Here is a 25,217-nt window from a genome sequence, read left to right as displayed (position 1 = left end):
GTGTGGAGTCTCTGCTCTTTCCTACAGGAAGGGTCTTTATTTTCTTTGTCAGGCATCTGAGGACACTACCAACCCAGGTCCATTTTAAATTTAAAAATTCTTTTAAATATACTTTTATTGATTTCAGAGAGAAAGGGAGAGGGAGAGAGAAAAACATCAATGATGAAAGAAAACCCCCAATCAGCTGCCTCCAGCATGAGCCTTCCCCACCCACCTCCCCACCGCAGAGCCCACAACCCAGACAAGCGCCCCAGAACAGAATCTAACTTGGGATCCCTCAATCTGCAGGCCGAGGCTCTATCCACTGAGCCAAAAACAGCCAGGGCTTGTTGCTGGTTTTGACCATGAAAAAAAGTGGTATTTTGCCCCCAGACCTATTTGAACTCTAGCCTATAGCCAGACATTTTCAGGGAAGATTGTTTCCCGCCCAGAATGAGACAGATAAGTTTCCACAGCTTTCACCTTTGAGTGGCACACTTTACAGAGGAAAGGGGGCAGTTAGGAGGGCCGTTACAAGCAGTCCATTGGAGGAAATTGGGAGTGCAAAACGTAGTGGCTTTTCATTGGCTAAGTTGTGACAGACTCTCATTGGCTGAGCTATTGCCAGGCAAGGAGAAAACCTCCCTTCCTCTTACTGGGCTATTGGAGACTCAAGGTATCCATGTCTCCCTGTTTGGGAGTAATTGATCAGGAGTAGTAAAGCTTGAGAGCTCCCCCTACAGGCGGTAGGGACTCCATTTTAGTTGAGGTTTCCTTTAGTAATTTTCACAGTTTTAACAAGCAAAATAACCCACTCAGCAGGTATCTTAGTTCTTTCCTTCCAAGGTCATGCTTTGTACTTTTAGCAGCTGGTCTCAGGTGGATAAATAGTCCACACTGGTCACCCTATCTCCTGGAGCCTCACTCTTCTCATCTGTAAAATGGGTGTTGGTGGTCCTTCACCCCCTATAACTGTAGTGAGTAGAAGGTCTCCCGCTTTCCTTTTTAAAAAATATATTTTAATATTTTATTGATTTTTTACAGAGAGTTAAGGGAAAGGGAAAGAGAGTTAGAAACACCGATCAGCTGCCTCCTGCACATCTCCTACTGGGGATGTGTCCGCAACCAAGGTACATGCCCTTGACCGGAATTGAACCTGGGACCTTTCAGTCCGCAGGCCGACGCTCTATCCACTGAGCAAAACCGGTCAGAGTAGGTCTTCTGCTATGGATGTCAGTTCCCTCTGCCGCCCCCATTTGGCTGTCGGTGAGAGACCGGGGCAATGACAAACCTAAGGTCTCACGGCAAGCCAGGCCCGAGTCCAGGCCAACCCGGGGTTCTAACCACACCCTGGGGCCAGCCTCCCCCACCCCAGGGCGGGGAGCGGGTGCATTTCCGCCAGCTGCAGGTACCTCGCAGGTGGCGGGCAGGGCCGGTTGCAGGAGCGGCGGCCAGGCTGCGCATTGCCAGCTGCTTGCAAAGCCGGGATAATGAGCCTGACCTCGACGTCCCGCTCCCCGCGGGCCCCCCGCGCGCCTCCCGGGGACCCGCCAAACGTGAGTGCTCAGCCTGAGGTGGGCCTGTCCCTTCTTTCACTCCGTCTGGTGTCCCCGTCCAGGCCCCCGCGCCGTCTGCGCTCCCCGGGCTTCTGGAGCGCCGCCTCCTCCTCTGGCTGGGCGCTCTTTTCTCCTGACTTCCTCCCGCTCGCCTTTCTCTCCCCGCCTCTCCCCCCACACCGCGGTCTCCATCCCATTCTGGCTCAGTCCAGGCTCTCCTCTTTGCCTTCTTTCCTGCTTGGCTGCCTTGCTTTGTCTCCTCCGTCTCTTCTCTTTGTTTTACCTGCTTTTTGTGTGACCTCTCTCTGTCCCCTGGCTGGTCCTAGTCCCCCGCTCTTGGACTGTCTCCCCCTTTCCCCTGCCCCCATCCCTCCTGCTGGTGGGAGAAGCAGACCCAACCACAGGCTGACTGTGTTTCATTCCCTCACCATCAGCGCCCCCCACACACACGCCCACCCCATACCCACACACCCCCACCTTCTCCTGCCCTCTGACTGGGTCCTTAGTCCATCTGCCCACTCCCAGGGCTTAGGTAAGGAGAGTTTGGGGGAGGATCTGGAAAAGGCCCAGGCACTCTAAGAGCAGAGCATTCCAATCTCTCCTGGGCGAGGTGCCATCTGAAGATTTATGGGAAGGGAAAGCAGATCCAGGAGTGGGGAGACTGGCCCTTTCCCATCTGGTGATGTTAACGTCATGGTTGTTGGCTGTTGACAAAGTCACCTGCTCGGTGGCAGGGCTGCCCTCAGTGCTCAGTAAACGTCTGAACGAATTACCGGACAGGGGATGGAGCCAGCATGTGCATGATGCCAGGCAGGGCAAAACTGGCCTTTATCAGAATACCAGGTGCTCCTATAGTTCAGTGCTGCAGGTTAGCTCCCTTCAGTTCAACAGGCATTTATAGAGCATCCCCGGTACGAGGAGCCCTGGAGTAGGTACTGGTGCTATAAAGATGAATCAGGGATTGTCTTCCATTAGGAACCTCACAGTCTAATGGGGATACAGATGGTAAAGGGAATTACAAGACAGGTAATTACCAGACTGTGGAAGTACAGGGCCCTCCGGGATCACAAGAAGACAGCCCATCTAGAAAGATTCCTGGAGGAATTAACTTGAAGGATGAGTGGACTGAGTGAAGGGAGTGTGGGTAATGAGTGAATCCTGCTGGCAAGGGGGCCCAGCTTGCTCTGGTTGGGCGGGGGTGGGGAAGTAGCAAGCAGTTCCGGTGGGTGGCCTATTGCAAAGGGCCTAGTAAGCCTCGTTAAGGAGTCTATAGAGTTTATCGGGAAGGGAATGTAGGGTCACTGAAATGTTTACTGCAGGAGGAGACAGATCAGATTTGCACTTAAGAAAAACTACTCTGTTTTCAGAGTAGAGATTGGGTTGGGGGAAGGTATTTGAGGGGGGCAGGGTGCCATGGAACTGACCAAACATTTAGAATCACCAGGATTTGGTCACTGATTATTTGTGTGTTTGAGGCGGGGAAGGGGTTGAGATTAGGAGCAGAATGTAAATTTACTGCCTGAGTTTTGGGCTCAGACCACTGAGATAGGAAACAATAGAAAAGGTCAGGGTTGGGGGTTGGGGGGGAGATCTTGAGGGGTTTGGGGTATATGAGAATGAAGATGTCCCTCCATTGGCTCCAATAAGGGTGGCCTAAGAAAATGTATGATGTTTGGTGGGGGGTTGCAGATGTGTAAGGACCCTTTTGACGAGAACTGAGTGAGAGCTGGCATGTTTGATTCATCCCTGTGTCCTCATGGCCAGTACTAGCCTAGCCCCCAGTAGGGGCTCCTAAAGACCACGTGTCCCCTGCCCATGCACACGGGGCCTGGGACAGGCTTTCCCACGCAGAAATGCTTTGGCAGGGTGACTTTTAGAAAAGGTGGGGGAAGAGGTGCCACAAGGAAGGGCGGATGATTCAGAAGAAGGGTGGAAAAGCAGTCCTTATCTGCTAGATACACATACTGTAGTGCTTATGGATGAGGTTGGAGGTCTGGGATTTCCAAAGAGCCTGGAAGTGTTTGTTAAAAAGGAGGGGGAGAGGGACAGAATTAAGAAGCTTGGGAACAGGACCAAGGTCTTATTTGATAAACAAAGAAATGGGGGCTGAGGATGTCAGGGCAGGAAGCTATTTTGTGAAGCATCTGGAAATGAGCTTCAGAATTGACATTTGAAGAGAGTGGATTCATTAGATTTTCAGAGCTGGAGAGACTTAGCGTTCTCTTCATCCGTTTTGCCTCTCTGTTTCACAGACAACACGTTTAGGCCCAGCGAAGGAAGTGAGCTGCCCCAGGCACATAGCTAATCACTGGCAGCAGGGAGGGGTAGAGATATTGGGGACTGGATATTGGGAGGGGTAGAGATAGGGCATCCATGTTATACTGTAGTCAGACTGACATGGATTAGTCCCAACTCCAACTTCATCACTTCCTAGCTGTGTGACCCTTCTTTCTGAGCTTCCCTTGCCTGTAATGTGGGGACATTAAGAGCACCCGTGAGCTTTCAGTGGTGCAGGAGTGATGAGAGGGTTAAAGTGTGCAACTTTGTATTTAACTACCAGCTGCCCAGCGGGACCTCAGGGTTCACCAAAGAACCTTGCCAAGGGACCTTGAGGTTTGTGGAAGAAAGAGGGAGTCACAGGTTCTGGGCTTATTTTTCTCCTGGCTGTATTGCTTGGCTGCTGTCAGAGGGCATCCTCTCCTTTCTCTTCTCCCCTCCAGCCAGTAGAACTGTCCCCTGGTAGGAGCTGTTGTCATGGCAACTCAAATCTCCCCCAGCAGTTTGGCTGTCTTTGGCTCTCTTAATCCCAGTATTTTAATCTTAGAGCTAAAGCTCACAAATAAGTTGAGAATGAGGTCACACCTAAATCGGAAGGACTTTCCTGAGCTCTGGTCCTGTGATGACCAGTGGTTAGAGTTCCCAGGTTGGTAACTCAGCCTTCAAACTCTGCACAGGTCTTCTCTGCAGCAGCAGCCATCACACCCCTTAGGAAACCTTCCCTGACAACCTCCAACACACATCCACAAAAAGCCGACTCTGCCTGCCTTTGAGCCTTCCTTCCTACACAGCTAAGTCATCTGTTTCCCTCCCTCCCCTGTGAGCTCCTTGAGGGCAGGGACTATGTGATATTCATCTGCTTAGGAGGAGGCTTGAATGCAATAGGTCATCTCTACTTTTTTTTTTTTTTTTAATGAATGGGTAATTAAGGAAAAGAAGGCTGGAGGCATTTGAAAACTAATTTATACCATAACTAAGTGCACAAGCTTCAGAGTAAATCGGACCTGAGTTCAAATGCTGACATCATCCCTTAATATATGGTTGCTCTTAAGCAACTTACTTCATCTCCTTAAGCCTTAGTTTCTTTACCTGTAAAATAGGGATTTAATACATTCTTCATAGGATAGCGATGAGAATTGAGTTAGAGCTTGTATGCAAAGTGCTTTGCACAGTTACTGGACTCTGAGGAATGGGACTGCTTTCTGCTTGTTCCTCACTATGCCCCAGGTATCTGGCACAAAGTTAGGCACATGCATATTTTATTGAATGAGTGAGTGAATTTTATTTTTTATTTTTTGAGTGCATTTTAGGTAACAAAAGTTATTCCAGAAGCTAGTTTGTAAGGACAACAGCTGATACATCACCTCACATATAATAATTCTATACAGTCTTCTGCTAGGCCTGTGTAGCAGCACTTAGTATTCCCCGAATGCAGCCTGTCAGTCTGTTTCCACGTCTCTCTCTGCATCGGGCTGTGGGCACCCAGGCAGGCACTGCGTGGGTCTCACCGACATCGGTAGTGCTCAGCCCAAGGTCTTACATAGAGAGGAGGCCTCTACATAGTCTGTTGAACAGGGAAACCTAACTTACATTTGTACCAACCTTACAGCTTTATACTCAGTGTATCTGGTGTTACTGGCCTTTTCACTACCCAGGGTTTTTCTGTTATTTAATCCCCATGAGCCCATATTTTGAAAAACAAAACAAAACAAAAAGAAACAAACAAACAAAAACCCATCATCAAACAAATTCTATTTGTTAATCAAAGCCATGCCAACTGCTAATCAGAACTTCTGATCTATATGAAATAAGAATTTTTATCCCCAACTCCCAGCACTGCATGTGGGCACACAGTAGGTACTCAAGAAATGCTTCCTGAATGAATGCATGTATGGTTTCTTAGCCTTTCTGAAAAGTTGGAAATGGTTTGCGCCCCCCCCCCCCCCGCCCCCCGCGCCCCCTGCCTTTGTTTTGTTTTGTTTTGTTTATATATCTTAGACCTAAGCATCCCATATGGGAACTCCTGACTTCACATCAGCTCCATATCCCCATTTTATAAATGAGGACACTAAGAACCAAGGAGGGAAAAAGCCTTGCCAAAGACCACAGACTTCGGAAGTAGTGTGGCTGGGACTTGTTTCCACAGCAGCCTCCTCGACTAACATTCTGTGACCCAAATGAGAAAGTTAAAATGCTTGCATGGATAGTCTTAGATCAAACTGAAACCTTTGTCTTCTTTAAAATGCCCATTCTCTGGAGCTTTACAGCATAAGTATAAACCCCTTCTGTTAAGATGTGCCTTCCTATAAGCTGAAGCTTTCCTAAATTTAGGCTTTCCTAAATTCTCTACGGGGTTCTTCTTTGTATGAAAATATAGTCGTGAGCTTCCTAGAGGTGGCGCTATTGATTCACTGCCTCTTGTACCCCCAGACATCTGCTGTGGTGAAGCTGAACGTGGGGGGCGAGTTCTTCACCACTACTGTGAGCACCCTGAGAAAAATCCCGGGTTCAAGGCTGGCAGCTATGTTCTGCACCTTAGCCAAGGCCTCCACGGATGAGGATGAGGAGGGCCGATTCTTCATCGACCGCCCCGGCACCTATTTCGGACCCATCCTGGACTACCTGCGCAGCGGGCAGATGCCCAAGCAGCACATCCCTGAGGTGTACCGTGAGGCTCAGTTCTTCGAAATCACGCCCTTAGTCAAGCTGCTGGAGGACACGCCGCAGATCTTTGGTGAGCAGGTGGCTCGGAAGCAGTTCTTGCTGCGGGTGCCCAGTTACAGCGAGAACCTGGAGCTCATGGTGCGCCTGGCGCGCGCAGAGGCCGTGGCCGCGCGTTACTCCAACGTGCTGGTGTGCGCGGTGCGCACGGAAGAGGATGCGGCACACTGCGCGGAATCCCTGCGAGTCCTGGAGGCGAACAAGAGGTTGGTCGTCAAATTCGGGCCTTGGAAAGCGGCCCCCGTCATCAGGGACCTCTTGGACTCCGTGCAGATGGACATTGAGGCTCAGGGGTACCAGGTAGCCTATGACTACTGCTCCAAGAAGACATTTCAGCCTAAGACAGGTGCCCACGAATACTTCTATACATTCCGATTCACCTGGTGGTGATTCTCAGGGGCGGTGGCTGTTTATTATGGGCTCTGGTGGGGCTTGTGAAATTAAAAGTTGCCTTCAAAAATCATCTTTAATTTAAAAAATAAACAACTTCCAAGGTGGTCTGCAAAGCTTGCTCCCAAATATTTATGTCCCCCCTTGAAGACATTCCACTCATTGCAACTGACTGCACTGTACTTGCCTAGTGAAGTGCAGCTTCTCTCTCTTTAAAGCCTCATGTACCTGCAGACTCTTCCCTTGAAGTCCGATAGCAAGGCTGAGTTGGAATGTTTCAAAAATGTTTTGGCTGGAGATTCGGGATATCAACAGGAATATAACAGGATATGAATCTAGATAGTCTGACCTAAAAACACAATTAACCCAGCTTCAGCCTGCAGGTCAATCCTCTGGCCCAGGTGTGTGCCTTCATGATGAGGAAGATGCCAAGTTAGTACCTGTAGTAGATGCCACTCAGCTCTTCTTTCCCAGATGCTGTATTGGTTGCTAAAGCCTCACAGCTGTCCTGTCTCTAGAACAGTAGTTCTCAAAGTATGGTCCCTGCAGCATCAGCAACATCTGGAACTTTTTAGAAATACAAATTCTCTGTCCTCCACTTCAGCCCACTGAGTCAGAAACTCGGGGTTGGCCCAGCAGTCTGCTTTCACAAGTCCTCCAGGTGGTTCTGATGCATTCTAATTGAGACCTGCTCTAGAAAAGAATTGCCCTTGTTTGTGAGGTTCTCCCTTACCTCAAGGAGGTACCAACTCTGGTACAGTTCCTATTCCAGAGCTCCTTGTGGGATCAAACTGAAGTCAGTCTTCATCTAACACCACATTTTTGCTTAGCGTTTTTCCTCTGCTCTATCCTGCTTCCCTCACTGCCCTTCCTGAGAGCACATCAGCAATAAACCACTTACACAAAGACTCTGTTTCAGGTTCTGCTTGTCAGCGTAAACCATAACTCTAAGGAGGACACATGTAGATATTCATCCTTCTCCAAGTCCAGGTCTAGGATGGTTGGCCCCCTTCCCTGCTTAGAACTCAGGACTGAAGGTCAACTGTAAAGGTTTAAGAAATTAATACTGAGTCAGGGAGTCTCAAATTTAAACATAAAATTGCTCAGAACAAAGTCATTGCCCAGCCGGCGTGGCTCAGTGGTTGAGCATCGACCTATGAACCAGGTCACTGTTCGATTCCCGGTTAGGGCATATGCCTGGGTTGCTGGCTCGATCCCCAGTATGGGGTGTGCAGGAGGCAGCCAATTGATGATTCTCTCTAATCATTGATGTTTCTATTTCTCTCTCCGTCTCCTTTCCTCTCTGAAATCAATAAAAAAAATGTATTTTTAAAAAGAATAGTCATCCTCAATAAGCATTACAATTTAGTAACTGTGTCTGCTTGTGTATTTTTTCTTATTTTCAAAACTTGTTTAATGGTTTCCTTTTTTGGTATTTAATATAGCTGACAACTTAAAATGGAAAAATCCTGAAGCAATTCAACATTCTTTATCAAGTGCCTGAAAAAGAGTTCATACCCTTTGATCAGTAATGAGATTAGATTCCAAAGAGATTCCCTGCTTCTTAAGATGTAAGTAGAATTACTTGTACTCTCAAGTTCATGAATTATGGCAGGGTCAATGTCCTCCCCAAGATTTCTGCACGTTCCCAGAGGATTTGTCTCCTTCTGGTCAGCTCTGGTTCTCTGCTCCTGCCAGATTCATTCAGCATAGGGATCTTCTAATCTAGATGCCTTAAACCTGTTGTTGCTGTTCTGCACAATGCTCACCCAGATTTAATACTCAGATCTTTTTTTTTTAAAATATATTTTATTGATTTTTTACAGAGAGGAAGAGAGAGGGATAGAGAGTCAGAAACATCAATGAGCGAGAAACATCGATCAGCTGCCTCCTGCACACCCCCCACTGGGGATGTGCCCGCAACCAAGGTACATGCCCCCGACCAGAATCGAACCTGGGACCCTTGAGTCCACAGGCCGACGCTCTATCCACTGAGCCAAACCGGTTTCGGCAGATCTTTTTTTAAAAAAAAATTTTTTTTTATTTATTGGCTTGAGAGAAAAAGAAAAACATCAATTTGTTGTTCTACTTATTTACACATTCACTGGTTAATTGTTGTATATGCCTTGACCAGGGATCAAACCCACAACCTTGGCATTATCGAGATGATGCTCTGCCTGAGCTACTGGGCCAGGACTCAGATATTTTTCTTAATTTTTACAAATTCCACTCCCATGAGCTATTTGTGCACATAGCAGACTGTGGAAACACAGATAAATAAAGGGGAGAGAGTTTACACCGAAAATGCAAATAACTTCAAGTTGAATATTGGACATATCTATTCTTAAAAGTGCGTCAGTCACCCACATCTCTAGGGGCTTTTCAGTAGTAGCTTGTTTTCTATTCTTCCCTCCCTGTTTTCCTTAAATGTTTTTTTCATTGATTTCCGAGAAAGGAAGGGGAAGGGAGAGAGAGAATGACCGATTGGCTGCCTCCGGCACTGGGGATTAAGCCTGCAACCTGGGCATGTGCCCTGACTGGGAATCAAACCGTGACCTCCTGGTTCATAGGTCCATGCTCAACCACTAAGCCACGCCAGCCAGGCTTCCCTCCCTGTTCTTGACATGCTTCTCAGTAGATGGGAGTAATCTTCCCCATCCCACTGACTTCCTGCTTGGCCTTATGACCTAATCTGGTTAATGGAGTATGTGTGGAAGTGAGTGTGCCATTTCCAAACAGGCTTTAGAGGCATGTCAAGTTTCCACCAGCCCTGCCAGAAGCAGCCCATGTTCCAGTTACCTTTTTTTTTATTGGTTTGGCTTTAGCCTGCATCCCTTAAGATCATCTCTTCCTAAGCAATTCACCAAACTAGTTTATTAAACAAAGGCAATTCCAATATCTCCCTCCAACTTCCAAATCCATAATACAATTAAGATGACATAATTATTTTTAAAAGTATGTTTTGATTGATTTTAGAGAGAGAGAAGAAGGGAGATGGAGAGAGATACATCGATGTGAGAGTGAAACATCCATTGACTGCCTCCCGCAGAAATCAAGCCTGCAACCCGGGTATGTGCCCTGACCTGGAATCAAACCAGCAACTTTTTGGTGCACAGGATCACACACAACAAGTTGAGTCACACCAGCCAGAGCTGCTAACATTTATTAAAGATACTGTTTGCTAAGTGCTTTTCATTTAACTGAACATATTTGTAAATGCAGTTTTTTCTGTGGTCTGTGATGCTATTCTTTCTGGAAATTTTACCATAGGCATATCTTGTTTTATCATCCTTCACTTTATTGTGTTTCTTACAAATTGAAAACCCTCCAACCAGCAAAAAGATTACTACTTGCCTGAAGACTCAGATGATGGCATTTTTAAAGCAATAAAGTATTTTTAAATTCAGACAGTAGCTTGTCTAAGACATAATGTACTGCACACTTAGACTACAGAAAAGTATAAACATAACTTTTACATGCACTGGGAAACCAAAACTTCATGTGACTTGCTTTATTGCAATATTCGCTTTATTTTAGAGGCCTGGAACCAAATCTGCAGTATCTCCAAGATATACTTGTATTTTAAAGCCAGATTTTAAATTCTTCCCGCTGTAAAACTTCCCTGAGACATCCTGAAGAAGATAGGTCTGTTTGAACCACATTCCTTTGTTTATCCATCACACTTTGAATGCCCACTAATTATCAGCTTGGGTGTCTCCCTTCCCAGTTAGACTGTAGGACCTTGAGGGTAAGTAAAGACCATCTTTTAATGCATTTTTGGGTCTTCTGTACCGACTACAGCCTGCTGTTTTTCTTTTCTTTTTCAATTACAATTCACATTCAATATTATTTTGTATTCATTTCGGGCCTGTTGATTTTTCTGAGCAACCCACATTAACTCTTTTGAAAGACGAAACAGTGAACAGCTGAAGTTTAATGTCGGATGTAAAATTGGGTTTGGATTTATTAACAATACCACGTGAATTACATTTCACAGTCTGTAAACTGCTTTTGCACTATCTCATTCCATTGTCATTACATTTGTCAGGTGTTATCACCCCATTTGTAGTTGAGGCTACTTTTTATTAAGTAGCTGTAAGGGAAGCTTGAGGGTTCTTTCCACGCTACCGTAGCTATCGTAGCTATCGGAGGAGGGTTTGATTCCTTAAAGCAGTGGTTCTCAACCTTTCTAATGCCATGACCCTTTTAATACAGTTCCTCATGTTGTGGTGACCCCCAACCATAAAATTATTTTCATTGTTACTTCATAACTGTCATTTTGCTACTATTATGAATCATAATGTAAATATCTGTGTTTTCCGATGGTCTTAGGCGACCCTACTAGCGGTTCTCAACCTGTGGGTCGCCTAAGACTATCGGAAAACACAGGTATTTACATTACAATTCATTAACAGTAGCAAATTACAGTTATGAAGTAGCAACGAAAATAATTTTACGGTTGGGGGTCACCACAACATGAGGAACTGTATTAAAGGGTCGCGGCATTAGAAAGGCTGAGAACCACTGCCTTAAAGGATAGGTAGCTTTTGAGCAGCCGGTGTGAAGCAGCAGGAAAAAGCACCCCAGGCTAGGGGAGAGTGCCACACACACTGTCCAAAAGAAGAGCTCGGGGAATACAGAAGCAGCAAACACTGTGAACAGCAAATGACGACGGGGACGTCAGCTGGGGCTCTTTCCGTCGCCTCGGTAGTCAAAACCGTTACGCAGCTCAGGGTTTGGCCTCCAGCTCTAATTCGCCCCGCTTTTGCCCTTCACCCAGCGCTTCCTTCCTCCCTTCGCTCAGTGCCGCGCCCGCCAGCCCGCCCCCAGAAGCTCCCATTGGCTCGCCCATCCCCAGAGGCTCCGCCCCCTCGCGCTACGCTCCGGTTTCCGTTCTTCCGGCGTAGGCGGCCAAATCCCGACGTAACCGCGGCGGGGCCAACGAGCAACCGGAAGCAGCCTCTCTTTCCTGGGATCCCACTGCCTTGTGGGACGGTGGAGGGTTCCTCGGGCCCCGGCAGGTTTTCCGGGTTCCTTTCCCACCCTCCGCCACCCCCGCCTCCCTCGTCAAGTACGGAAGCTGACAGGGTCCGCGGGCAGCGATGGCGGCGCACCTTAAGAAGCGGGTGTACGAGGAGTTCACCAAGGTGGTCCAGGTAAGCTCCAGAAGGAAAGGTCCCCTGACCGGTCGTAGGTAGCGGGAAGGTCATCCACGCCCCAGGCACGTTTCCAGAACTGGCGCCACGAACTTGAGTTGAGCGCCGACTACTTTGATAGGCTCTTGGCGACTACACTTCAGTGGGCGTGTTCGTTTGCCGCTTCTGTTGTCACGATGATGAACTAATATGTGCAGTCTGGTACTTAAAAAAAAATTATTAGCTGGAGACAAAAACCGCTTTTACAATTGATGAAAATGGTTTTTTTCCCTCTCGCTATTTTATTCAGGTTACATTAGCACCCTCGTTTCACAGATGTGGACTTAGAAGCTTCTTAAGGGGTACAAGGGCACAGAACCAATTAGTGGTGGAGTCCCCCACCCCAACTCCGTTACCAAAAATAAAAAAAAATAAAAAATAAAAAAAAGCGCCCTGGGACGAATTGGCAGTGTGCAAAGCTCGTAGGGGTTGGAAGAGAAGTCTATAGAAATCCTCAAGGCCCAGTCAAAGCCGGCGAGGGTCACAGGCTTCCGAGGGCTGGGACTTCCCATTGATGGAACAGCTCACCTGGGAAGGAGGGCAGTACCTTCCTCCTTGGGACGTGTTTAAGGGCTGCTGGCCCAGCCTCTGTCAGAGAAGTCGGGGATTCTCCACGTGTCTCCTCGTAGATGACGCTAAAGTAGAGGTTGATACCAAGTCATCCCTTGTGTCATGCTTCACAGACTTTATGTGTGAACTAATCACCGAAGGATCTTATTAAAATGTAGCTTCTACTCAGTGAGTCGGTGGGGGAAGTGAGGCAATCGTCTGTATTTCTGACACATGGATGCCAGTGGATAAACAGCATCTGTAGGGCCACAGATCACAGTTAGATCCGTCTACTTGTAGAGTAGCAAGACAGACCACCCAGCAGGAAACTGATCCTTAAACACTTCATTCATTCCTTCAACAAGCGTCTATTGAGTGAATGAGTGGTTACTGTGCATCAGGTATAGTAAAAGTTGTTGAGCTACAATGTCCAATACCTGTTAGGGTCCCTGTCCTTTAGGAACTCGCAGGCTAGTGGGAGAGAGAACAGCATATATGGGATTTACACCACAGAGAGATAGTTGCACTGACAAATCAAGTCTTCTTCTTTTTCAGCTCCTCCTTTCCATAAAAATTCCCTAGCCAACTCCCTAGCCCTTCATGACTTGGCAGTATTCCTTCTTTCTGTTTTGTTTTGTGGATTCATCTTTGTAGCATATTCCCATTGGCTGAAGGCAAATTAGTTTGCTCCTTATTCATGTTTTTTCTTAAAATAACTTTGAAATTTTGCCTTGATATCTTTTTTGCTCCTTTTTATGTGAAATTAGTTTTCCTAAACTTTTAATTTGAGTCAAGATTAAGAAAAGCTTTTCTAACTTTACAGAGCTTCCTCTTCTGTGGCTTGCTTTCTATAATTTTCTTGCTCTGTTTCCCTTGCCCACTTTTAAAAAAAATTGTGGTAAAGTATACATAACATAAAATTTACCATTTTAACCAGTTTAGTGGTATCAAGTACATTCATATTGTGCAGTGACACTTTCTTTCCAACATTCTGTTCTCATTTATCAAGACTACTCACCTCTCCTCCAGCATGCCATGTGTTTGTCCGTATCCAAACTTTTGTACCTATTATCTCTTTTACATAGAATGGTTATCATTCTTCCATTTTTCTTCTCCACCCAGTGCACTTATATTTTTGCTTTAAAACCCACTTGAAACCTCAGCAAGAATTTAGTCTTTCTCCTCTGCTTCTATGGTGCTCTGTTGTGCTCATCCATTTGCACCTGTCACTCAGTGCTACTACCAATATGCATATCTTCCCACCAGTCTGGCTCTTTGAGAGCAGAGATAATGTTTAGTTCATTTCTATAGCCCCTGAAAAGACCATAGGGCCTGGCTCACTAAAATGTTATTGATGGTTGATCAATATTAGATATTGGTTTGTCCTCCCCTTTATATACTCTCTAGGGGAAAAAATATTTCCCAACTTTTGACCTAACTGCAGCCCAGATAACACTGAAGATTGAATTTGTGTGGAATAGGATGGAAATGGGTAAGTGGTTATTGAATCTAAATTCCTCTGACTTCAAAGCCCCTGATCTTTTTTTCATCATGCCATGGTAGGCAGAACAAAATGTTAGTGGACCTACTTTACAGAGAAAGAAACGGAGACTTGGAAAAATTAAATGACCTGTCCAGAGTTATAGGAACTAGTGAAAAGCAAAATTAGGACTCATAGTCTGTCTCCAATCCAGTGCTCTTTTTCCAGTTCATAACACTGCTTGTCCTAAGGCTAGATCTATTACCTGAGTACATTATTTGATACTAGAGGCCTGGTGCATGACATTTGTGCAGTGTGTGGGGGGGGTGGTTCCCCCTCAATTCGGCCTGCGCCCTCTCGCAGTCCGGGACCGCTTGGGGGATATCCACCTGCCGGCTTAGGCCTGCTCCCCAGAAGGAGGACATCCCCTGAGGGGTCCTTAGCCCTGCCATGGAGGCAGGAGAGGCTCCCGCCACCGCTGCTGTGCTTGCCAGCCGTGAGCCCAGCTTCTGGCTAAGCAGTGCTCCCCCTGTGGGAGTGCACTGACCATCGGGTGGGCAGTTCCTGCATTGAGTGCCTTCCCCCTGGTGGTCAGTGCGAGTCATAGCGTCTGGTCGTTCCTCCGTTCGGTCAACTTGCATATTAGCCTTTTATTATATAGGATAAGGGAAAATTATTTCCATTAAATGAGGTGAAGTAAAATTGTAGAATTTGTGTTTTCAGTTGGGTTTTTATGTCTTAACTTTCTTACCTCTTTGCAGCAACAGGAGGAAATTACTACTAAGAAACTCCGACTAACAAAACCAAGTAAATCTGCAGCGCTCCACATAGATCTATGTAAAGCTACCTCTCCAGCAGATGCTTTGCAGTACCTACTTCAATTTGCCAGGAAGCCTGTCGAGGCAGAAAGTGTGGAAGGAGTAGTCAGGATTCTCTTGGAACATTATTATAAGGTAAGATGGTCTTGTGGACCTGATGGGAGTATGTATAAGGGTTGTATCATCTCTGCAGAATGGGTTAATGTTGCAAAATAAACAAGAAGGCATTCATTCAGCAATCTTTTACTGAGTGTCTTCCATGTACTAAGCACTGTGGATAGAGATTAAAAAAAGACATAAATCCTGTCCTCAGAAGTTTACAATATTTAGAGCTCCTGGTTGAGATTGGGGTTTCTGCTGGCTTCTCCAGACTTCCCCTTCCTCTACCATAGAACTCAGCACCCTGGGTGGTCATTGGGTAAATACTGATATGCCTGCCTCCAGTGCTCTCCTCCAGCCTACTCACATGCTGTGCGAAAAATTCATCTCTGAGATTAAACATACATATTTTGCCAAATTTGCTCCCTCTATTTGTTTTCCTGAAATTTTTAAAATATCATTATATTTTTGCCTAAGTAATTCAGTTAATATCTCTTAAAAAAGGGACTATAAAAAACAATCATAACCACCTAATCACATCAAGTAAAATTAAATAATTTTTAATGTAATTTGGCCCATATTGATATTTCTTTAGTTCCCAAAATATCTTTTCATAGTTGACTAGAGGCTCGGTGCACGAAATTCATGCACTGGTAAGGTCTCTAGGCCTGGCTGGCGATCAGGGCCGATTGGGGCCTTCTGGCTGCCCACCAGGGCCTCCCTTCCCTGGCTGCCGGCTGCCAGCTGGGGCCTTCCTTCACTCCACGCTGCCCCTGGGTGGTCAGCGCACGTCATAGTGAGCGATCGAACTCCTGGTCTCCCGGTCAAACTCCCGAGGGGACACTTTGCATATTAGCCTTTTATATATATAGATTCGCACAAATCAAAATGCAAACAATGTCCATATATGCTCTTTTTTAAATCTAGAAGAATTTTTTTATTTTGGTGACATTGACCTGTTGTTTGTAAAATGTCTTGTTTTCTGAATTTGTTTCCTTCTTTGGGAGTTAACTTGCTCTTCTATCCCCTGTATTTACTGTGAACTAAAAGTTAGATCTATTTGTTAGATTCAGGGTAAGCATATTTTTGAAACCTTTAAGAATACTTTGTAGATGATTTGTGTTTCATATTGCATCTGCCAGGATACATATAATGTCTTGAAGTCCTACCTTGCAAAAGCTTCTTATCTTTTTCTCTTTAGTCTCTTTTCTTTCCATAAACTATCTTTATTTAAATCTTACATGTCTGACATAAAAAGGTCCTTTATGTATATAACATTCTAGCTCAATCAAAATACTTGCAGTTATCCAAAGACCTTGTGTGTTTTCAGAAATCAGTGTCTTTTCACATGCTCTTCACGCAGCTCAGAACCCCTGTCCCTGTCCCTGCCACTGCCCTCTAATCTGGTCTGTCATTTTCCCTGCCAAGCATATTCTTTCTTCAGAGTCTTTACACTTACGTTTTCTTCTACCAGGAACACTTCCCTTACATGTTCATATGTCTGCTTCCCACACTTCATTCAAGTCTTTATGCTCGGATGCTACTTTTTCATTTTTCCTTTATCCCTTTATTTGAATTAAAACTGCCTATCCATCCTGCACTTCTTAGCTTCCTTCCTTGATTTTGTTTTCTCCATAGCACTTATCATATTTTAATATATTATACTAGAGGCCCGGTGCATGACATTTGTGCACTTGAGGGGGGGTCCCTCAGCCTGGCCTGCACCCTCTCACAGTCCAGGACCCCTCAGAGGACATCCCCCAAGGGGTCCTTAGAGCTGCCATGGAGGTGGAAGAGGCTCCCACCACCAGCACTGCACTCGCCAGCTGTGAGCCCGGCTTCTGGCTGAGCAGTGCTGCCCCTGTGTTGAGCGTCTGCCCCCTGGGGGTCAGTGCGCGTCATAGCGACTGGTCATTCCTCCATTTGGTTGATTTGCATATTAGGGTTTTATTATATAGGATGATTTTTTCATTTATTTTTACCTTGTCTATTTTCCTATTCTCGAATGTAAGTTGTTCTTTAGCAGCATTTTTTTTTTTTAATACAATGTGTGGTGAATTAAATATTTGTTGAATGAATGCTTTTGTGACACTTTTTACTCAATTTTAAAAAGTGCTTATTATATATCAGGCATTGTTCTGGGCACTGGACTGTGTCCTGTTAGCATATTTAATTAGTTCTTGGTATTGCATTGTATGTCATGTGTGTCTATCTCCTTCAGATTTTGAGCCTCTAAATTCAGAGACTACAATTCTATTAATTACTGCCCCAGTGCCTGGTAAGGTAGAGGAACATTATAGGGGCTTAATAAATGTTTCCCTCATGTTTTACATGAATGAAATCAGGATTCTGCTCTCAAGAAGTCTTTAGCCTTGTCCTACCTGGTTTGGCTCAGTGGATAGAGCGTCGGTCTGCTACTGCAGACTGAAGGGTCCCAGGTTCGATTCCGGTCAATGGCACATGCCTGGGTTGTGGGCTCGATCCCCAGTGGGGGGCATGCAGGAAGCAGCTGATCAATAATTCTCTCACCACTGATGTTTCTATCTCTCTCTCCCTTTTCCTTCCTCTCTGAAATCAATAAAAATATATATTATTAAAAGTATTTTTTAGTTTCTTAGTGATCTACTTTTAGTTATCCCCCCATTTTAAAGCACTATATCTACTTATTAGTATTACTACATAATAATATAACTCTATTACCAATAATCATCTGTACTAATACTTCTAAGAGCAGTTAGCATTTATATAGCTTCTTGGAGTTTATAAAGCTTTTTTCACATGTAATATTTTAATCTTGATGACAACACTATTGTTATCTCTGTATTCCAGATAAGGAACTAGGTATGGAGCAATTTAATATCCAAGGTCACCCAGATAAGTAAATGGAGGATCTGAATTTGAATGTGGGTTGGTTCTCCCCGCTCCCCCCCACCCCAACTTTTTGTAATGGAACTTTTTTTTACACACACACACACACACACACACACACACACACACACACACAGAACAGTTTAATTCCCATGTACTCATTATCCAGCTTTAACCATTATCATTTCATGGCCAAACTTGTTTCATTCCCACCACTCCTCATCCTCACTATCCACTTTCACTTCCTCTACTCTGACCCTCTCCACCAGATTCTTGTGAAAAGAAATCCTTGGTATCTTTATCATTTTATTCATAAATTTCAGTATATCTCTGAACAATAAAGACTCTTAAAACAATCATAATACCATTATCATATATAAAAAAAATGAGTCAGGTATTCTGATGTTGGACCCCACACTCTTTAACGAGGTCATGCTGCTTACATTAGTCTAGCTCAGCGGTCGCCAACGGTGGTCCGTGGTCTAGCTGATTCTAGCCACAAAAGAAATGAAGGAGGGATGCCAAATGGGTCCAGTTCTAGATTGATGACCATAGCAGTCTTTACCTTTCTTCTTTTTGTCCAGAAGTGTGGTATCTGGTATTTTAGTAGTTAAATTACTTTGGCTTCTACTTTTTTTCTGCAAGTCTTTCTGTGGTTGGACAGCAATATCTGAATGATGAGGAGTTCTTTACTTACAGTACTGTACTAGTTGCTGTGGAGGATGTAGAACTATGAGACATGTTCCTTGTTCCTTAGGGGCTAGAGGTATAATTGGTAGACCAAATAATATATGTAGCATATAGATAGTAAGGGCTAAAGTTACTTGTTCATTTTTTTTCTTTCACTTAAAATGTTCTGGGTATTAACTCTGTGCTTGGCCTTGTGCTTTATATTGCTGATACAGAGATGAATAGGTGATCCATGACCTGAGTTTAGTTGGGTAGGTAAAACAATAAATGGATAATAACAATACACCGTTATAGGAAATCTGGGATAGGTTATGATATGACCTCAAAGAAGGGAGCATGGGCCTGGAAAGGCATTATGTAGTAGTAGTGATGCTTGCAGTGAGTCTTAAAAAAACAGATTTTTTACCAATTGGGAAATGGGAGGAAAGGCATTTTATTTATTTATTTATTTAAAATATATTTTATTTATTTATTTTTACAGAGAGGAAGGGAGAGGGATAGAGAGTTAGAAACATTGATGAGAGAGAAATATCAATCAGCTGCCTCCTGCACACCTCCTACTGGGGATGGACCCGCAACCAAGGTACATGCCCTTGATCGGAATCTAACCTGGGACCTTTCAGTCCACAGGCCGATGCTCTGTCCACTGAGCCAAACTGGTCAGGGCAGAGGAGGAAAGGCGTTTTAGAGAGAAGGGGCAGTTGTGAATAAAGACATGGAGATGTGGAATAGCCTATCTCATTAGAAGGCATGCAAGTCGTTTGGCTGGTATAGATTTTAGGTTGAGAACTCTTTAAGAGATAAGACCAGAAAGACTGAAAGGGGTATGATCCTGAATGGTCTTGTGTTCTCCCTTGTGGGTTTTGTTTTAGACATGTCACTCTGGGCATAGTATGGAGGATGGAGGAATTGGATGAGGGCAAGACAGGAGTTAGGATGACCAACTAGGAGACTGATAAGTCTGAAGCAAGGTGATGAAAGCTTGAACCAGGGCAACTTTAATGGTGGAAAGAGTAGTTTTAGGGAGAGCTTCCCTGGAGGTAGTTTGTTTTAAGTATAAGTGTGAAGGAGGTGATTTATGTGTTTCAATAGAAGCGGTTCTAGGGGATTATTTGAGAGAGTAGAAGAACTCTAGTAAAGTATCCAACTGGATAAAGAATGTCACTAGGTTAGATACTCTTATATTCTTTTTATTCCAATTCTTTCCTTTTTGCCTCCCTCTTATCTGCTAGGCTTACTACTACTGCTTTCTCTGCAGCTCTCATGTTTGGGAGGTCTGTGACTCCATTCCAGACCATTGAAAAGGCTATAGTCTATAGCTCTTCTCCTGTCCTCTCTCACTGCAAGATTAGGTTATTTGACTAGGCCAATGTCTCTGAAAGACAGTTATTTGATTCTGTGATGTTATTTTCAAATTAATAAAAGAATTAGCATTTTATCTCTATTCAAAACTAAATTCAGTATCTCCCCCCATTCTCCAGTCTACCTTATCCCAGGAAATGGCACCACCATTAATATAGACTCTTAAATCAGAAACCTGAGAAGATCCTTTAAAAATCCTATCTAATAAAAGAGTAATATGCAAATTAACCGTCACTCCGCTACAAATATGGTGGTGACCATAGCCCCAGGGCGGGACACTGGCATTGTCGCCATGGTGACGACGCTAGCGTCCCACACCCAGGCCACAGAGGGAGGAAGGGCTGCCGACAGAACACTGGGCTGCCAGTGGACAGAAGCCCAGCTGACAGAAAGCGGGCGCTGGGCCGGGGGTGAGCTCTGAGCCGCTGCCATGCAGCTTGGGACACGCCAAGCGGACAGACGCCCAGCAGACAAAACCGGGCTGCTGGGCCGGGGGTGTGCTCAGAGCCGCTGCCGCGCGGCTTGGGACACACCAAGCGGACAGACGCCCAGCCGACAGAACACGGGCCCCCAGCCAAGCGGACAGAAACCTGGCTGACAGAAAGCGGGCGCTGGGCTGGGGGCGAGCTCTGAGCCGCCACCGCGGCTTGGGACACACCAAGAGGACAGACACCCAGCAGCCAGAACGCGGGCCACTGGCTTGGGGGCATGCTCAGAGCCGCCGCTGCTCGGCTCAGGGCACGCCCCTGGCCCAGCAGACAGAAGCCCAGCTGCTAGAAGCCACTAGGCTGGGGGCGTGCCCCTGGCAGCCCCCTGCAGTGTGGCTTGGGGCATGCCCCAGCCCAGTGGACAGAAGCCCTGTGGACACAATGCAGGGGGTCCTCTGTGCATGAGCTGCAGAGGAAACACCTTTTCTGAAGGCTCATTGGCTAAGCTCCCTGTAAGCTGCCTCTCACAGTGTTCTTGGTAACTTGGGTTATAAGAATCCAAGAAGGTGATCTAGGGTTTTTTCACTCCTGGAGGAAAAAATGAAGGTCCGCTGCTGGAGGGGCTAAGAAATGTCAAATCCTACCCTAGCCAGTTTGGCTCAGTGGATAGAGGCTTGGCCTGCCGATCACAGGGTCTGGGTTCAATTTAAGGGCATGTACCTAGGTTGCAGGCTCCTCCTTGGCCAGGGCCCAGGTCAGGGCTCATGCAGGAGGCAACCAATCGAAGTGTCCCTCTCACATTGATGTTTCTCTCTGTCTTTCCCTCTCTCTTCCAAGCTCTCGAAAAATCAATGGAAACATATTCTCAGGTGAGGATAAAAAAGAAAGAAAAGAAATGTCATATCCTGTGAAAGACACATCTTGAAAATGCCTGAAGAAAGTTGTCATTTTTTCATGGTGAAGGGACTGGAGTCCATGTTGATGAAAACACCTTGGCGGCTGTGACAGTGGCAGCAGCAGTGGGGTGATGGAGCTGGCACCTTCCCCTGATCAGCCCTGTCACCTCCCGCAGAGGAAGGCCAGACTGCGGCTTAGGCCCGCTCCCCATCAGTAGGACATCTCCTGAGGGCTCCCAATCTGTGAGAGGGGGCAGGCTTGTCTGAGGGGCCCCCCCCAATGCACGAATTTCGTGCACTGGGCCTCTAGTATATATATAAGAGATCAACCAAAGGACTTGTATGCATGCATATAAGCCTAACCAATGGACATAGACACCAGAGGGGTGAGGGTATGAGTTGGGGGGGGGGTTAGGGGACAATCGGGTGATAAGGACACTTATGTCATACCTTAATCAATAAAGAGAGAGAGAAAAAAAAATATATATATATATATATTTCACAGAGGAAGAAAGAGGGAGAGAGAATTAGAAATATCAATGATGAGAGAGAATCATTGATTGGCTGCCTCCTGCATGCCCCACACAGGTGATTGAGCCCACAACCTGGGCATGTGCCGTGACCTGGAATTTAACCGTGACCTCCTGGTTCATAGTTTGATGCTCAACCGCTGAGCCATGCCAGCCAGGCCTGAGAAGAGGAGAACTTGCTGGCTCCGTACGGCCAGGGAGCAGGGACGTGCCAGCTCCCAGGCGGCTGAGGAGCGGGGACTTGCCGGCTCTCGGGTGGCTGGGAGTGAAGCCAGGGGAAGGAAGGCCTATTCTTGCACGAATATCGTGCAATGGGCCTCTAGTATTTTATCAAATGCTTCTGTTTGCCTTATTTGCCCAGTGTTCTTTTTTTTGCTCTCGATCCTTGCCATCCTTTGGATTGATTCTATATTAAATTCTCTCCTCCATCTCTGTTTATTAGCTTAGGAGTTAATACCTCCTTTTATACTATCTTAACCTAGATATTGCAACATGAATTCTAGACTTTTCAAGAGTAAATATTAAATTTGATACTTTTACCTTCTTTGGACTATGCAAGCACTTTAGCTCCCTTTATCCACCTTCCTGACTTACATGTAAGTGTAATTATATACTTTCTCCATTTTTCTCTCTATGATACTTTTATTCTTGCTTACTATATTTATTTTTTTTGGTTTATTTTTTCCAGTTTTATTGAGAAATAATTGATATACATCACTGTAAAAGTTTAAGGCATAAGAAGAACGATTTACATATATGATTACCACAGTAGGTTTAGCTAACATCAATTATCTCATATCTTCTATAATAATAAAAACGTAGTATGCTAATTAGAACAGATGTCCTTATGGATGACCTTCTGGACGAAGTCAGGGCTGCGAGGAAAGCCTGGGTCCTAGGTGCCGGAGGGAAACCAGTGCTGGCAGCTGGGAGAATGAAGGCCTATTCTTGCACGAATTTTGTGCATCGGGCCTCTAGTCTATAAATATAAAAGCCATCTATATATATAAAAGCCATGCGACCAGAATGACTGGTCACTATGACGCACACTGCAGCCAGCCAACCGGCCCGATCGGGGGTGAGGCTGGCTAGCCAACCTCCCGCGGCCCTGCCGCCTGACTGTCCTCACCCCCGATTGGCCCTCCTACCCCGATGGGGGGCAGGGTTGGCTAGCCAACCTCCTGAAGTCCCTCCCTCCCCCTGCAGGCCTGGCTCCGATAAGGCCCCGATTAGGAGCGGGGCTGGCAGCCAACCTCCCGCATTCCCTCCCCCTAGCTGGCTTGGTCCCGATTGGCCCTAATTGGGGCTGGCCGGCCGGACCCCACTCATGCACGAATTCATGCACTGGGCCTCTAGTAGATACAATAAAAAGAAAAGAAAAAATATTTCTCCTTATGATGAGAATTCATAGGTTTTACGCTCTTTATTCTTTTTTAAAAAACTATATTTTTATTGATTTCAGAGAGGAAGGAAGAGGGAGAGAGAGATAGAAACATCCATGATGAGAGAGAATCATTGATCAGCTGCCTCCTGCAACTCCCCCACTGGGGATCGAGCCCATAACCCGGGCATGTGCCCTTGACCGGAATCAAACCTGGGACCTTTCAGTTTGCAGGCCGATTCTCTATCCACTGAGCCAAACTGGCTAGGACAGGATCAACATTCTTAACAACTTTCCTATATATCATACTAGAGGCACGAAATTCGTAGACTGGGGGGGGGGGGGGGGGATGTCCCTCAGCCCAGCCTGCACCCTCTCCAATTTGGGACCCCTTGAGGGATATCTGACTGCCCATTTAGTCAGACATCCCTCTCACAATCCAGGACTGCTGGCTCCCAACTGCTCACCTGCCTGTCTTCCTGATTGCCCCTAACGGCTTCTGCCTGCCAGCCTGATCACCCCCTAACCACTCCCCTGCCAGCCTGATTGATGCCTAACTGCTCCCCTGCCAGCCTGTTTGCCCCTAACTGCCCTCCCCTGCAGGCCTGGTCACCCCTAACTGCCCTCCCCTGCAGGCCTGGTCACCCCTAACTGCCCTCCCCTGCAGGCCTGGTCATCCCTAACTGCCCTTCCCTGCAGGCCTGGTCTCCCCCAACTGCTCTCCCCTGCAGGCCTGGGTCCCCCCCATCTGCCCTTCCCTGCAGGCCCGTTCGCCCCCAACTTCCCTCCTCTGCCGGCCTAGTCACCCCTAATTGCCCTCCCCTGCAGGCTTGATCGCCCTCAACTGCCCTCCCTTGCAGGCCTGGTCCCTCCCAACTGCCCTTCCCTGCTGGCCTGATTGCCCACAACTGCCCTCCCTTGTAGGCCTGGTCCTTCCCAACTGCCCTCCCCTGCTGGCCATCTTGTGGCGCCCATCTTGTGTCCATATGGGGGCAGCCATCTTGTGTGTTGGAGTGATGGTCAATTTGCATATTACTCTTTTATTAGATAGGATAGCAGTGCTACCTAGAGTCATCATGCTGTATAGTATATCTCTAGTATTTACTTATCTTATAACTAGAAGTTTGTACCTTTTTTTTTAAATATATTTTATTGATTTTTTTACAGAGAGGAAGGGCGTGGGATAGAGAGTTAGAAACAGCAATGAGAGAGAAACATCGATCAGCTGCCTCTTGCACACCTCCTACTGGGGATGTGCCCGCAACCAAGGTACATGCCCTTGACCGGAATCGAACCTGGGACCTTTCAGTCTGCAGGCCGATGCTCTATCCACTGAGCCAAACCGGTTAGGGCAGAAGTTTGTACCTTTTAACCACACTCCTCCAATTTACCCTTCCTCTACCCTCCACCTCTGGTAACCACAAGTTTGATCTCTTTTTCCAAGGTCCCCCTCCCTCCCAGAGGTTGTTATTTTGTGTGTGTTTTTTCCAGATTCCACATAAAAGGGAGATCATACAGTATTTGTCTTTCTTTGTCTAACTTATTTCATTTAGCATAATACCCCCAGGTTCACCCATGTTGTGGTAAATGGCAAGATTTCATTCTTTTTTATGGCAAGCATTATTCCATTATACACACACACACACACACACACACACACCATTTTCTTTATCCATTTATCTATCAGTGGACATTTAGGTTACTTTCTTATCTTGGCTATTGTAAATAATGCTGAAGTGAACATAGGAATGCATATATCTTTTGAATTAGTTTTGTATTTCTTCAGATCAATACCCAGAAGTGGAATTGCTGAGTCATAGGGTAGTTCTTTTTAAAAAGTTTTATAGGAACCTCCATACTGTTTTTCATAGTGGCTGCACGAATTTGCAATCCCACCAACAGTGCACAAGGTTTCCTTTTTCTCCACATCCTCCCCAGTACTTGTTTGTTGATTTATTGATGATAACCATTCTGACAGGTGTGAGGTGATATCTCATT

The 25,217-nt window shown here is 45.9% G+C and overlaps 2 protein-coding genes across 2 annotated transcripts in view; both read left to right on the top strand.

The window, feature by feature from the left end:
- Positions 1 to 1,334: 1,334 nt before the first annotated feature.
- Positions 1,335 to 7,798, top strand: KCTD14 (potassium channel tetramerization domain containing 14). Its single transcript, XM_079788942.1, has 2 exons — positions 1,335 to 1,535; positions 6,243 to 7,798. Exons 1-2 carry the CDS (start codon positions 1,470 to 1,472, stop codon positions 6,921 to 6,923), a joined length of 747 nt encoding a protein of 248 aa, XP_079645068.1. The 5' UTR covers positions 1,335 to 1,469; the 3' UTR covers positions 6,924 to 7,798.
- Positions 7,799 to 11,893: 4,095 nt separating this feature from the next.
- INTS4 (integrator complex subunit 4) overlaps positions 11,894 to 25,217 on the top strand; it is a 103,331-nt gene continuing 90,007 nt past the window's right edge. The window contains exons 1-2 of the mRNA XM_079787585.1: positions 11,894 to 12,079; positions 14,909 to 15,100. Of these exons, the coding sequence (XP_079643711.1) occupies positions 12,026 to 12,079; positions 14,909 to 15,100 (246 nt within the window). The 5' untranslated portion in view covers positions 11,894 to 12,025. The remainder of the gene's footprint in view (positions 12,080 to 14,908; positions 15,101 to 25,217) is intronic.

Source organism: Cnephaeus nilssonii (assembly GCF_951640355.1).
Source record: "Cnephaeus nilssonii genome assembly, chromosome: 13".
Lineage (NCBI taxonomy): Eukaryota > Metazoa > Chordata > Mammalia > Chiroptera > Vespertilionidae > Cnephaeus > Cnephaeus nilssonii.
Note: the sequence above shows the minus strand (reverse complement) of the source record. Positions and strands in the feature narration are given on the sequence as shown.

Bases quoted from the DNA above. Each gene is read 5' to 3' on its own strand.
- KCTD14 (XM_079788942.1), top strand. From the start codon at position 1,470: ATGAGCCTGACCTCGACGTCCCGCTCCCCGCGGGCCCCCCGCGCGCCT. The intron at 1,536-6,242 runs GTGAGTGCTCAG...TTGTACCCCCAG, and splicing joins CTCCCGGGGACCCGCCAAAC to ACATCTGCTGTGGTGAAGCT.